General features: G+C 50.9%; 4 protein-coding genes across 4 annotated transcripts; 2 read left to right on the top strand and 2 right to left on the bottom strand.

Moving 5' to 3' along the window:
- Positions 1 to 363: 363 nt before the first annotated feature.
- Positions 364 to 2,345, top strand: MRS44_018045 (uncharacterized protein; the record flags this gene model as incomplete). Its single annotated transcript, XM_065616248.1, has 3 exons — positions 364 to 1,024; positions 1,100 to 1,266; positions 1,323 to 2,345. The coding sequence occupies 3 exons, from the start codon at positions 364 to 366 to the stop codon at positions 2,343 to 2,345; spliced, it is 1,851 nt and encodes a 616-aa protein (XP_065472320.1).
- Positions 2,346 to 2,381: 36 nt separating this feature from the next.
- MRS44_018046 (uncharacterized protein) lies at positions 2,382 to 4,541 on the bottom strand (the record flags this gene model as incomplete). Its single annotated transcript, XM_065616249.1, has 1 exon — positions 2,382 to 4,541. The coding sequence occupies one exon, from the start codon at positions 4,539 to 4,541 to the stop codon at positions 2,382 to 2,384; it is 2,160 nt and encodes a 719-aa protein (XP_065472321.1).
- Positions 4,542 to 5,696: 1,155 nt separating this feature from the next.
- MRS44_018047 (uncharacterized protein) lies at positions 5,697 to 9,111 on the bottom strand (the record flags this gene model as incomplete). Its single annotated transcript, XM_065616250.1, has 5 exons — positions 5,697 to 5,935; positions 6,746 to 6,954; positions 7,079 to 7,866; positions 7,930 to 8,738; positions 9,102 to 9,111. 5 exons carry the CDS (start codon positions 9,109 to 9,111, stop codon positions 5,697 to 5,699), a joined length of 2,055 nt encoding a protein of 684 aa, XP_065472322.1.
- A 2,842-nt stretch (positions 9,112 to 11,953) lies between these two features.
- On the top strand, positions 11,954 to 13,413 carry MRS44_018048 (uncharacterized protein; the record flags this gene model as incomplete). The annotated part of the gene is made up of 5 exons (XM_065616251.1): positions 11,954 to 11,978; positions 12,041 to 12,130; positions 12,187 to 12,479; positions 12,532 to 12,783; positions 12,844 to 13,413. The coding sequence occupies 5 exons, from the start codon at positions 11,954 to 11,956 to the stop codon at positions 13,411 to 13,413; spliced, it is 1,230 nt and encodes a 409-aa protein (XP_065472323.1).
- Between the last annotated feature and the right edge of the window lie 87 nt (positions 13,414 to 13,500).

Consider the following 13,500-nt stretch of genomic DNA (forward strand, 5'->3'; position numbering starts at 1 on the left):
ATGTACTTCTAACAGCGTACTTGCAACGTGACGGGTATGGCGAAGCAGCAGTTTCGGTTGCTAGGAGTTACGAACATTGGAGGAGTTCACCTCCTATCTAGGGGCCTGATAGGCAGCAATATGCGAACAGGACTGCAATTTAACCTGAAACACGCTGGGGAAATTGGCCCTGGAAAATAGCGGGTCCATATTATTAATAGTTAACAATATATATTTATTGGCAGCGTCTATATTCTTATCCTTATGGATAAGCTTAACAATAAATATGCCCTTAACAATAAATATATATTCATTACTGGGATGTCTGGTCTCGTCTCCAAGGCTGACCCCGCGGCACTACCTACGTAGGACGAGACTCGCCCGATGACATGTATAGCCGACAGAACCTACCACGAGTGCGTCTATGCGCCGTGGACGGACAAGTACATCGATTACGCTAAGCTCAATAGCCTGCTTCGCGGGGACCGCTCCGAGGACGAGGCCAACCCATGGACCGAGGACGACGAGAGCCGCTTCTGCGACGAGATCTTCAACATCCAGCTCGAAAAGGTCACCCAGTTCCAGGAACAGCAAGTCATTGGTCTTAAGCAGCGCGTCGATTCTGCCTGTGATAAGCTCAAGAAGCTCGTACCCGTCGAGCCCTCCGACGATAATGTCACTCCCCAGAAGGACGAGATCTCCGCCTCCCACCTCCGCGCCCTCGAGACGGAACTCGACGAGATCATTAACGAGATCCGCGAGCTGAAAAAATACAGCAACATCAACTACACCGGCTTCCTCAAGATTGTCAAGGAGCATGATCGCAAGCGCGGCGACCGATACAAGCTGCGCCCCATGATGCAGCTGAGCCTCGCCCAGCGGCCCTTTAACTCGGAGGAGGGCTACTCACCCCTTCTTAACAAACTGTCCATCATGTATTTTGCAATTCGCCATCAGCTCGAGGGCAGCGGCGAGCAGTTTCCGCCCTTCGACCTCGAGACCCCGAGTGAGGCGCACCATGGCGAGCGCTATACCACTCACAAGTGTAGGTCTCCCGCACTCCCGCTCCACAAGAGCACGGGGAACCACTAGAAACGAATCAACTAACATGCCTCCGCAGTTTGGGTCCATCCCGACAATCTCCTTGAGGTCAAGGTGGACATCCTTCGATACCTGCCAGCCCTCGTCTACAGCGAGAAAGCCTCCAAGGAGCTAGCTAGCAATAACTCGCCCCCAATCACCTCGCTCTACTTAGACAACCGCGAGTTAGAGCTCTACTCAGAAAAGGTCAGTCGTCGGCCCAAGGCCTCATCCCTGTGCTTGCGTTGGCACGGCCAGCTCAGCTCTCGCCCCGAGATCTTTGTCGAGCAGAAGACGGTGGACGCCAAGGGCGGCAACCAGGAACTCAAGTTCTCCATCAAGGACAAGTTGTCAAGTCCTTACAAGGCGACTACGACATGGACAAGGCGATCCAGAAGATGAAGAGACAGAGCTTCACCGTGGAACAGACAGAGGCCTTAAAGACGACCGTGGCAGTGATCCAGGATTTCGTGCAGCAAAAGGGACTCAGCCCCGTCCTGAGGGCCAGCTACTTCCGGAGCGCCTTCCAGAAACCCGCCGCCGACCGCATCCGCATCTCCATCGATACCAACCTGACCTTCATCCGCGAGGATACTCTTGACCAGGCTCGTCCAACCCGCGACCCCGACGAGTGGCATCGCCTGGATATTGACGACAGAGAAATATCATATCCCTTCAAGGAAGTGAACCAGAGCGAGGTCAATCGATTCCCGTACGCCCTCCTGGAGATCAAACTCAAGGAGGACGGCCATCAGAAGCCGCCATCGTGGGTCAAAGACCTAATGTCGTCCCACTTGGTCCACCCCGTGCCGCGATTCTCTAAGTTCGTCCATGGAGTCGCGTCCCTGTTTGAGGACTGCGTCAACAACCTGCCATTCTGGCTCACCGACCTAGAGATTGACATCCGCAAAGATCCCCTGAAGGCGTTCGAGGAGGCGGAGCAGTGTCGCGCCCAGCGGGCCGAGGACATGATGGCGGTGGGGAGTTTGATCGGGGCCAAATCGGGCTCATACAAGCCCGCGCTGAGCTCACCCGTGGCTAAGTCGTACTTGACGGGACGCATGCGGACCGATTCCCCGGCGCAATCCTTCAACAACCGAGCGTCGAGACTGTCGAATGAGGAAGAAGCGGCCGAGGGCAACTCCGGGCAGCCAGGCTTTCTAACCATACGCCATACGCCATACGGACCTATATGGTTTATGGTGTATGGTTTATTCTCGTATGGCGAACTAAACCATATATTGCCAATACGGCAAATGACGTCAAAGGCCCATATCTTCCTCTAGAGCGCTGGTGCTTCCCTCCTTTGCTATGTACTCGTATTATTTGACCTCCTCTACTTGTAGCCCTGCCGTTATGCCGCTGCGAATCCAGCTCTTTAAACACTCCCCCTTTTCAATTGTCGATGCTCCAAGGAGCATTCGGTCCCATGAAATTGTACGCCGTGCTCCAGAGAATGTACGCTCGGGGTCAGCAGACATGGCGGGTATTGAGAGAATGTCTATTGCCATCTTTGATAATCGAGGAAAGCGCTCCTTCTGTTCATCGCGGAGCCACCAGGCAAGGGGGGAGCAGTCGATTGGAATGGGTGACTGGGAGGTGTAGGTTTCGTATTCGTCAACGTCGGGCTCTGTGCCTATGACATCAAGCTCCTGTGCAAGCAGATCATACTCATCCAGTTCCAGTGCCGGAATAAGGGAAGGAGTAGTATAAACGGTTGGCAGGTTCTTGTATTCGTCTTCCCATAACTTCTTCACTCCTGTAAAGGTCTTCTTATGCCATGACTTTGGCCAATTTTTCTGTATATGAGCCTTTCCTCGGGATGGATGGAGAATAAGCGCTGCACCGTATGCCGGGCTCTCATCGGAGAGCTGGTAGTATTTGTCGAAGACATGCCAGCTCGTCAGCACTGGACCGAGTAGCTGTTGGTTCATCTTGTATTTGTTGAAAGCTTGCTGGTAGTGCTTGTGGAGGACGTCCATCGTAAATAACGTACGATCAAGCGTTGAACGATAGCCCTCAGTAAGGAGAGTTATCTTCCAAAACGGCTGTAGGAAGTTCCGTGTCTCGCGGAGGTTTTGCCAGTCCTGTGGGGCTAAGTAGTCGTCCACAAGAGCGTCGTAGTACTTGCCCTGATACCACTTGATATGCTCTTCCTTATCAAGAGCGGTATCCAACAGGAGAAACCATGAGTTCCAACGTGTATCGTTGTCGAGCCCGAGGACTTTGCCGGCACGCCTCCGAAAGAGGCTGTACCTGTAATCGTTCGCTCTAATATGGATAGCAGTATTATGCAACTTGCCGAGCGGACCGAGTTGACTCCAGCGGCGCTCCTTTCGCTTCTTCCAACCCTGCATCATGTCCATGTTGAATGAAGCTTGGTCCATCTCTTCAATCTGCCTGCAGGCCTCAAGCACAGCCTCTTTGCTATCCATGAAGAGAAAGGCTTGGACGCAAAGGTTGATAACGTGGCCATGGCAACGAATTCGTCGGTGTTTTGCATTCCAGGCGATGCCTCGTCCCTCAAGGAAGTGGCTCAATAGACGACAGAGCGCGTCATTGGAACCGTGGTTGTCTCCTGTAATATAGCCCAGCTGGCGTAAGATGCCGTACTCCTCAAGAACTGGCTGAAGGAGCTTCCATTGCTCAGCTCCGCTGTGGCTTCCAGGGCCGTCTATGCCAGGAAGTTCAGGTAAGGCCAGCAGTGCTTGGCAGGGATTTTTCGTGCCTTCCTGCATAAATTGCACACATATTCCAAGGAAGGCTTTATGGTTTGGTGCGCTCCATACGTCAGCGGAGAGGTGAAGCTTGGCAGGTGATGATTGCAGCTTTTTTCGAAGAATATCTTTGTGGATCGCGTATGAGTTTGAGCAGAGTTTTTGGACATGGCCGTGGGAGGTATTGATAAGCTCTTCTGCCGTATAGTTTGCTGCCATAAGCAGAGCGTGCAACTCTGGCCATGTGTTGCAATTGTATGGAAGATTGCGGACAGTAACCAGCTGGACTAAGGCTTCCATTGCAGCCTTTGGATTCAGTGCGTTCCGAAGCACTTGCTCCTCTCTTTCTTGAAGCTTAGCAACCTCAATCTCGCCAGCTTTGTTGAAAGCCTCTTTAATGAGGCTGGTCCGCGCTTTCTTGGTTGAATTTGGCTCTGAGCCAGCGGCTTCAACTGAGTGTATCTTAAGTAGGTGGTTGCGGAATGTGGTAGACACGTATGTGGAGTATGGTGGGTTGCTGCAGTATTTGCAGTAGAATACTAAGTCTTGTTTTGGCCCAGCGCGCTCGGGCTCGGATCCTTGAGGTTTTCGAGTGTGTTGCCACGTGGCATCCGCCGTAGTGATACGTTTGCGCTTTGGAGTTGTTGAGGCGGAAGATTCAACGGAGGGTAAGCTCCGCCCATCAGGTACTTCAGAAGCGGTCTCGACTGTTGCGGCTATGGAGGGCTCGCGGTCACTAGGCGTGCTGATGAGGAAGGAGTCCATCGCAAGCAATCAACGGGATAACGGCGTGGATTGAGATGGGTAGCTGGCAAATGGCAGGGCAGAAGGTCCCTCAGTGAATCGGGTAACGAATGACTCTTGATTTCTATCTAAAGGAGCGGAATCGTATGAGACTATATGCTCTGGAATACTGCTGCTGCCTGCAAGGCAGCAGCTGTTGCATACTAGGCAGGGTCGCACTGCCTGTTTGCTATAAGTGAGCGACTGGATCTTGACATGAAGTCTGACAATGTGACTCTGAGCGACCTTGATAGTTGCCCAGGGTCGGAGCGACGGAGACATTGAACAGCAGTCCAAGTTGCCCAGGCCTAGCTTAAGCAACTGACTTGCCATTCAAGTATCCTCTCTACCTAATGGATCTACCGGGAAGAGAGGCCTTTCAGGACTAGGAGGGTGGTCAAGTGTCGTGGCGCCGCCGATTTCCTTACGTGGCCATTTTTTACCTCGGAGCAACTTCATCCCGCGTATGGCCATATATGATCATACGCCTTAGGCCGTATGGTATACTTGAGGGGGCCTAGAGACCGGCCCGGTCCCCCGTGCTTGGTTTCGGTTGCACTTGGAAGACCAAGCACGGGGGGTACGTTGACTCAGGAAATGGCCGGTTGATTGAGGAAAAAGATAGTTCTTTTTCTATATATTTTTTTATATAGAGAAAGAAGTCACTTTTTACTACATAAAATATATCTTCTTAAATAACTCAAGACTTTATTATCTAATATCTTTTAATAAGTAATTATATCTTTTTTATCTTAAGTTACTTAGATAATTTTAGACTTTGTAAGTTTTCTTAATTAACTTAGGCACTTATTTTTATTAAGAATCTCTATAGAAATAGAAGTATCTTTCTTAGTTTCCCTAATCAACCGACCATTTCCTTAGTTAACGTACCCCCTGTGCTTAGTCTTCCAAGCACAACGGAGTTGCGGAAGACCGAGTCACGGGAATAGGCCGGACTATAGGCCCCCTCAAGTAGGTGTATGGGCAATATATGGGCAATATATGGGTTTAACTAAACCATACGCGTATGGTTAGAAAGCCTGCGGGCAGCTGGAGCAGCAGCAGAGGGCTTACGGAACCCTGTCGTCGGCGGTCTCGGGCACCTCGCTGTCAAAGTACTCGAAGGCCAAGCGGGCGTCACAAGTGCTGCCTGAGGGCGTTGTGAAGCCCACCGAGTGGATCAAGAACGCGAGTGAGCTCAAGGTGGAACCCAAGCTGTGGTTCGCCAACGAGCGCACGTTTCTCAAGTGGCAGCACATCTGCATCCTCCAGTGCGGCCTGGGAGTAGGCTTGTACACGGCAGCGGGCAAGGATGTCATTGCTGAGACCATGAGCATCGTCTACGTCCTGATCGCCATCTTTGCCGGCGTCTGGGGCTATGCGATGTTGAGGGTGCGGAGAACCATGATTCTGGAGTGTCAGACAACTGGCTCCACAGGGATCATTGATGGCACCAGTCAATTGATGAGAATTATCTAAAGAGCAATTGTACTATACAAAAGAGAATGACGTTGCTGTCTTATATAGAAGATGAAATCCGTGTGGAACGGAAATTGCAAGTGGGGTTCCGGAAAATAATCCGGTGGGCTATGCCGTGTGTGCGACATGGAGCGGAGTGGTAAGAACTTTGATAACATGGTTGGGCCCATCATCATCAGCATCTCGCTGATGAAGCGAATAATTGTCGGTAATGTTTAAAGGCCTAAGTTACATACGTCTGAGAGGAGCACAGCTCCTTACATAGTATCCACATCCCAGCCATCAGCAGATCGGACCACCTTAGTCATACGGTCTCAACACTCCCACTCGAGCTGCTGTTGGACTTGTGTCGCAGGGTAGGCATGATCTTCACGGCCTCATGAAACAAATGCGTTAGTAATCTAGCCGTATGCTTTAAGTAACTCTGCGGGATTGAGTACCCCGCACAAGAGACAACCTCAGACAACAATCAATCAACACACTGCTGCTGCTCATTATCGTTTACCTGACTCTTGATCCTTTCAGCACGCTCATTGCGACATGAGTTGATTAGAAGAGAAAAAGACTAGCGCTAACCAGCGGAAGCTATTGACAAGATAACATCCACATCCCAGCCAACAATGGATCGGAATAGTCATTGATCCGTTAAACCACGGATCTCAACACTCGTTCCCTTTCCTCTTCTGCTTTGCAAATCGCGCAATTACCCAGCCGTATCAACTCTGCCACAAAATCATCCACCATCTTGAGGTGTTCAATTTCGTATTCTGTTAGCCTCCGTATCGGCATGCTTCTGATGAGATCCGCTGCGGAGCTAAGAAGCTCCAGATCGAGTTTCGCTTGCGTGTCAAGCGGGTTCAGTAGGACGTTGAAGAATAAAGTCATTATTGCGGCTGTGGGATAGAAGACAATTATCCTGACGATTAACCGTTAGAATGTTCTCGTCGATCATTCGGTGGGCTCAAATGTCTTGCCCTCTTCGGCTTAAAGAGAAATGAAGGAGGGGGAAGGAAGCAGAATGAGAGGCGCATTTCACTTACCAAAAGGCTTCACCTGCAAGTCCATCAATCGCTGCTTGAAGATAATATAAAGTCGATCGGCTCGCCTCCAAGGCCAGCGCTAGGCTTGAGTCAATAGCGCCGCTTCTCTCTCCTTCATAACAGCTCACGTCTGGACTGCTAGGGTAGCATCTGCCACTTGCTCGGTGAATCGTCGCCATGAGATGATGGTACTCCAGGCGCAAAGCGATGTGTTGCATGCTCTGTGGTAACTTCGTTTCTGGTACCAAACGCGGATGTTGAGAAATTGAGAGCGCAGGGCGAAATTTAAGTGGAATCGATAACCGCCAGGTCTCAATCTCATTGTCCAGCTCCCGAATATCACGGAGTAGTTCAGCATCAGACTTCCCGAGGGCCTGAACCGAGTAGAGTAGTCGAAAAGTCTTTTCCTTTAATTGAGCAAGACGTAAGTCTCCAGGAAGATATGGAAACAGGCTCTCGTCCGCAAATGAAGGGGACACTATGCCGTTGCTCAGGGCTGGAAGACGAAAGCAATTTTCTAGGTATCCGTTCGGCAGCGTAAGGTCACAGTGTTCTTGGCACATGATAGGGGGTTGGCCAGTTCGTAACGCGGTGTCCTGATCGAAGATGTAACAAAGCCAAAAGATCATACGGAGCTGGCGGATCTCTCGCTCCTTGCGAGTGACTGCTGCTCCGTAAGGCTTGATATTCGTCTGCGTATGTCCACCAAGCATGAAGATGATGCGGCAGGCAACCGCATGTAGCAGAGCGGCAGAGTGCAAGCGGCCGGAAAATATTTGATGCATGTGCTGTTATCGCAGAATGAGCTATCAGCTTGTCGAGCTATGTTTTGACGGGGATCCGACACTTACCAGCATGAAGACGGCCTGGAGGGTCACTATACTGGCGTCCTCAACCATATCGGATAGGAAATAGTGCGCTTTGGTAGCACATGCATCGCTATCCACAATGGGGCGCCATGTCGAATCCCCGTTAAAAACGCACATAATAGAGAGAAAGGCCAACACACAGCCTTTAGCGGCAATGCGTTCTAGCGACAGCGGTCCCTCCCAGGGCTCATAGGCCATCGTGACGCTGTCCTGGAAGAGAACAGTGTCAATTGCAGGAAACACCAGTCTGAACGCAGAATTTTGGAACCAATATATCCCCTGTTCGACGATGCTCCTGTCTGGTAACTCATAAAGTTGCTCAAGAGAACCGTGGAGGTGGGAGAGTGACAAGGTGGGTGGTTGGACTTGCTGACGCTTGTTCAAGGCTTTTAGTTTCTGAAATGCTGTTGCCTCGCCAGTTCGGGAGAAAATCCACGCCTGGCCTTCCTCGGAGAACAGTGGCACCCCATCGTGGCAGGTGATGTGGCCCAGGTGACATCCTGCAAGGTGAATCTGTCCATTTGGGATGTTGCTAGTGCTCAGCGCGCTAGGGGATGCAATATGCCAAGGATGGTTTGATTCGTAAGCGGCAAACTGTTCCCCAAGGCTCGCGGAGCATTCATCCGGCGCCTGGGCTATCGTCGATGGGGATGGCATTGCGGCACCAGAAGCCGGAGGCGAGGAGGGGTCTATGCTCTTTCTGAGGGCGATGGCCCTTGCCAAGGTGTTCTCGATGCGCTCAAGGCGCTCAGCCAACTCTTTTTCGGAGAAAGAGAATCGTATCGCTCGAACTGACAACTACGAAGATGTCTGGATTCTTGTCGGGTGCTCTGGAGTGAGTTGCGGCGATTGATATTATGTAAATCTGGGAGCTTGGTGGATCGACAATGATGTATGTTCGGGAGCACAGAGGAAGCTACATCCTCCGAGCCGTGCGGGGTCAGTGGGGCTAAGTTCCTCCGAGGAGGGTCTCATGCTTCCGACAGTCTGGGAGCTAACGGAGGATCGTCTCAAACGGTACTGTAGTTCCTCCGCAATTTTTATTTGGGCCCTTGATTGGCCCAAGTGTCATTAAAGAATGATCGATGGCGCGCTTTCTCGAGCAACCGAGGATGGCTATTCCATATGCTCTCGTCTCGCTATGGTGAACTCACCGGTTGTCATTGTTGGCATACTACTACTGTCTGTATTCCGCTCGGCTCTTCCGCCGAAAAGTCAGACCCCTGTCCCCCTGAGCCCCTGCCTTCCCCTGTCCCCCCTGTCGCTCCGCGACCCTGCTATTCGCCTCCATGCTGTCCTAGCCAATCACATGAAGCCATTGCCACTACAGGGGCCTGCTTTTTCACTGTAAACTACCTTTCCCCCTCTTTTTTCTCCTCCGATCCGATACCGATCGATGGCGCCGCTGCTGCCCCTGCCTTACCGGCGGACCCCGAACATGCATGCGTGGAGCAAATCCCCATAGGCCGGCCCGCTCGGAGATTCCCCACCCCCGGGAAATGAGAGACGCGTATATACGGATAGATAGATAGAAGAAGAAGAAGAAGGGGAGGAGTTCTAGGGTTTATCTTCCCAGCCTATGCCTCTCTCTCTCTATCTACCATTCTCTCCACTATCTAGATAGATACGATACGATACGATACGCTCCGGCTCTCACTCCCTCCAACTGTATCCTATCTATCTATCCCTCAACTGCTGATATGTCCCTACCTACCCTTCGGCCTGGCTTACTGCCGCCGCCGCAGCAGCCTACCTATCCGACGACTCCGCCTCCCACGAGCCCTGCCTCTTGGCCGCATAAGGAAGGCCCGTTCAGAGAGTCAGCGCAAACGCCCCAACCGCACCACGAACATATCCTGCTTGCGCAGGAGGCGGCTGAAGACCGTCGTTTACGCGCTCAGGCGGAGCAGATATGACGGGATAGTCAAGAATACTCATGCGCCGAAGACAACGAGACGACGTCATGGCTTCAGCACACAAAATGGCCAGAGCTTTTCCGGAACCGACCGGTCGATATCATTGCGGCCTCTACGCGGCAGCCTGCGCAAGGTCCTAACCAAAACAATGAGGACTACCCGTGGGCTCGACCAAAAAAGGGGCCCACTATTCTAGTGGGCGGCAAAATTTTGGGACACTTGCAAAATTCTGGGACAGTCACTTTGGCGGGGCTGGCTTCACTCAAACAGCCAAACTCGCGGAAAAACGCCTAAGAAAAAAAAACTCAACTTTAACGATTAATTTCTCAACGATTATATATCGTAGCAAAATCCTAAGAGTACCGTTAGAAAGCCCTTAATTAGTTCTACTTAGGAGAGGTCTTAATCTTAATTTTAGCTAAGATTTGAGCTTAGAACGAGCTGTCCCAGAGTTTTGCAAGTGTCCCAGAATTTTGCCGCCCACTAGAATAGTGGGATCCCTTTTTTGGTCGAGCCCACGGGTATGTACTAGGGGTCTGGCGGGGCATCCCGCTTCGGAGTCCCGCTGCCGCAGAGGCGCGGCTGCGGCTGCTGATGCGAGCTACTATCATGTTTTACCCGACTCAAACTAGACGCTAAATCTACAGCAAAACTACTAAGTATAAAATCTGAGTATACAATAGGGTATTTTAATTCATCTTACCTATTTAATATTAGGTTTTATTTCTTATTGTTGTTATATTCGTCTCGTAAAGTTATTGACCTTGCTGTCGACTCATGTGTTGCAGCCAATCAGAATTTAGCGGTCAAAATCTGGCCGTTTTCGGAAAGGCGGGGCCGAAATTCAGCCAATCACAAATTTCGCGGTCAAAAGCCATCCATTTTCAGAAGCGTAAAGCTGCTAACCCACATAGAGCCTAGCGTATCATTCCAAGAAGCTTAGCCAAAAGGGAGGGAGACTCCTTGATTGCCCGTTAAGGTCTGTATTAGGTTTCTTCTTGGCCGCTTTATTGAGTGCAATAGAATAGCAGAATATGAATCCGGACAGATTCATATTTTACTATTTGCGTTGTGAGAGAGGAGATATTGCGGGTATTCACAGTATAGTCAACCCAGCCCACCAAATCATATGGGAATATGGGTGTGACGGTCAAGGTTCCCAACGTAGTAAACCGTAACCTGATTTGGTTTATGTTGGCAGTTGCAACGGGGCGTGGCGCACTGAGCGTAGGGTGGCGAATCACGTCTGATAATATCAAGAAGTATTCTTGAGTAATCAAGTTGTATTGAAAGCTGAGGTAGCTAGAGTGTCTGTCTAAGGAATGTTGTGTGGTCTTTTATAGGCATGATCTGGGGAGTATCTCACGATGGACATCGTGAGATATCGCCACATTCTCACTCGCACAGAGTGAGAGTGAGCGGGACGACGGGTTCCGGAGTGAGCGGTAATATGTTGATCCGTGCCGTGCAGCGTCATGCATTCGGTCGTGGCATAGGTCGTGACACCCGGGGTTTTGGGGCCAACTTAGCTTGCTAAGTTGGTTCACCCGGGCTCGCCCCGCATGAGTCAACGGGTAGTCGGAAAAGTTGCCATTGCTTTTTTATCAGTATTTGTCAGCAAGGAGGCCAAGTGCGGGCTTGCGGAGTAGTTAAGGCGCCTCCTCGGTGTTTCCACACCGACAGAGATAGAGTCAAGTCTCGTGCTTCTTTCACTAACCCTTTGGTCCATTCGCATCCAAAAGGAAATCAAGAATTGCGTACATGATGGGCATCAAAGGCTGCTGGACATGTAGAGGTATGCTATCTGTCCCCCAAAACAGCGTCCCCGTGGCTGATGACGCTTGTTCTCAATTCCAGCGCGCAAGGTTCGGTGTGACCTTGGCCATCCTATATGCGGCAACTGCACTAAGGCAAGGAAACCCTGCCAGGGATACGGCGTCCAATTGTCCTGGCCCCGGGTGGGGGACAAGAGAAGAGCTGTGACCTGTTCTGTCGCTAATCCGGCGGCGGCGGCGGCGGCGGCGCGGCGTTATTCCGACAGCAACACCTTGTTCTTAAATACCTCCCCCTGGGACGTGTCCTTGTCCGAAATGCTCCAGGAGAGGAAAGGTGTTGGTGAGAGTCTATACTTATCTGTTGCCAAGTCCTTAATGCGTATGTTAATAACTCGCCTACAGGTCAACATGCCCACACCTTGCATATTCCACACCTACCATACCTTCCGCCACGACTTCTTTCTGGGGGCAACGCTCTTCTGCTTGATTTCTGTGAGTCACAACGCGTATGATGACTGCTGTAGTGCAATCTAACACATAGTTATTAGTCAACGCATCCCGATCGCAGATCCTGTCACCCATTATGGATGAAGCACTGGCCCAATTCATCTTGAGAGCTGCGCTCGACAATTCTTCCAATTCTTCCAACTTAATTCTAGAAGGCGTGCTCATCATAGCTTCCCTGCGGTTACACGGGCGCTCAAGGAGCCTAGACCGTCGCTCAAGGCTCATCTCAATGCTTCAAAAGACTTTGCGGCACGCCGACAGAAACAGCGTGTTACAGAACCTTGTTGCCACGATGCTTCTTTACCAGTACGAGGTTATTACCCCCGCCCCCAATGTCTACGCGCACAGCCGTACCAATAGGTTGTTAACATGTTAACATGAATTAGCTTCTCACCACGACAAACCCTCAAATTGGCTGGCGTGTATTCCTCTGCGGTGCGAAGAAGATCATCTCCGCCTTGGTCCATAAGGCTTGGCTATACCAAGATGATAATATCATCTTGATGGACTGGATCTACTACCACGAAGTATCAGCGGAGCTTAGTTTGCGGCACTGGGCGGATGCCGACTCTGTAACCGGCCCCTGCAAAGCACCTCAGGCTAGGAGATCTCAAGAGCTAGTAGTCGATGTGTCTACAGTACGTTATTCTAGAGTTCTTGGCCGCCCCTGTGTAACGACTTTCTAATGCATTTCACAGGTCCGAAGCTATACAACGTGTCCCATGGATGCCCTCGACCTTATTTGGAACGTATGCAAGCGACCACCGATATACAGTACCGCAGATATGGAGCGGATGCAGGAGCTCAAACGAAACCTTCAGAAGACTATCGGAGAGACAGGTCCTTTCTATGACATTTCAGAAACTCCAATCACCAGGCAACATATGATGTCGTATCTTTACACTTGCGCTGCACTAATCTACTTCAATCGTGTGGTAGCGAACGTATCACCTTCCTCATTTGAGCAGAAAAGGTTGGTGAGGGAGGGGATCTTCATCCTACATTACCTTGGCTCCTGCGAGAGCGCCTGGCCCTTGTTTATCTTAGCTTGCGAAGCGAGCAACGATGAGGAGCGTCTGCAAATGTCAGACATTCTATCAAAGACGGGACAAGAGTCACTGCATCGGGTGAATCACGTCCCGCTGATTCGGAGCATGGTGGAAGCAGTGTGGAACCAGAACGATCTGAATGCTGACAGCGACGTCAGTTATGTCGAGACGCTTCATGCTGTATTTTCAACGGCACCATCTTTGCCTCTATTCGCCTGAGTCTCGATTCCGACTGCATTGCTTAGATGATTCTCATTTCATATCGAGGTAGCCTGATAACACTTCACCGGTTCTACCCAAGCGTTC

Source organism: Fusarium solani (genome assembly GCF_023522795.1).
Source record: "Fusarium solani strain SB1 chromosome Unknown bctg00000015, whole genome shotgun sequence".
NCBI classification, from domain to species: Eukaryota; Fungi; Ascomycota; class Sordariomycetes; order Hypocreales; family Nectriaceae; genus Fusarium; species Fusarium solani.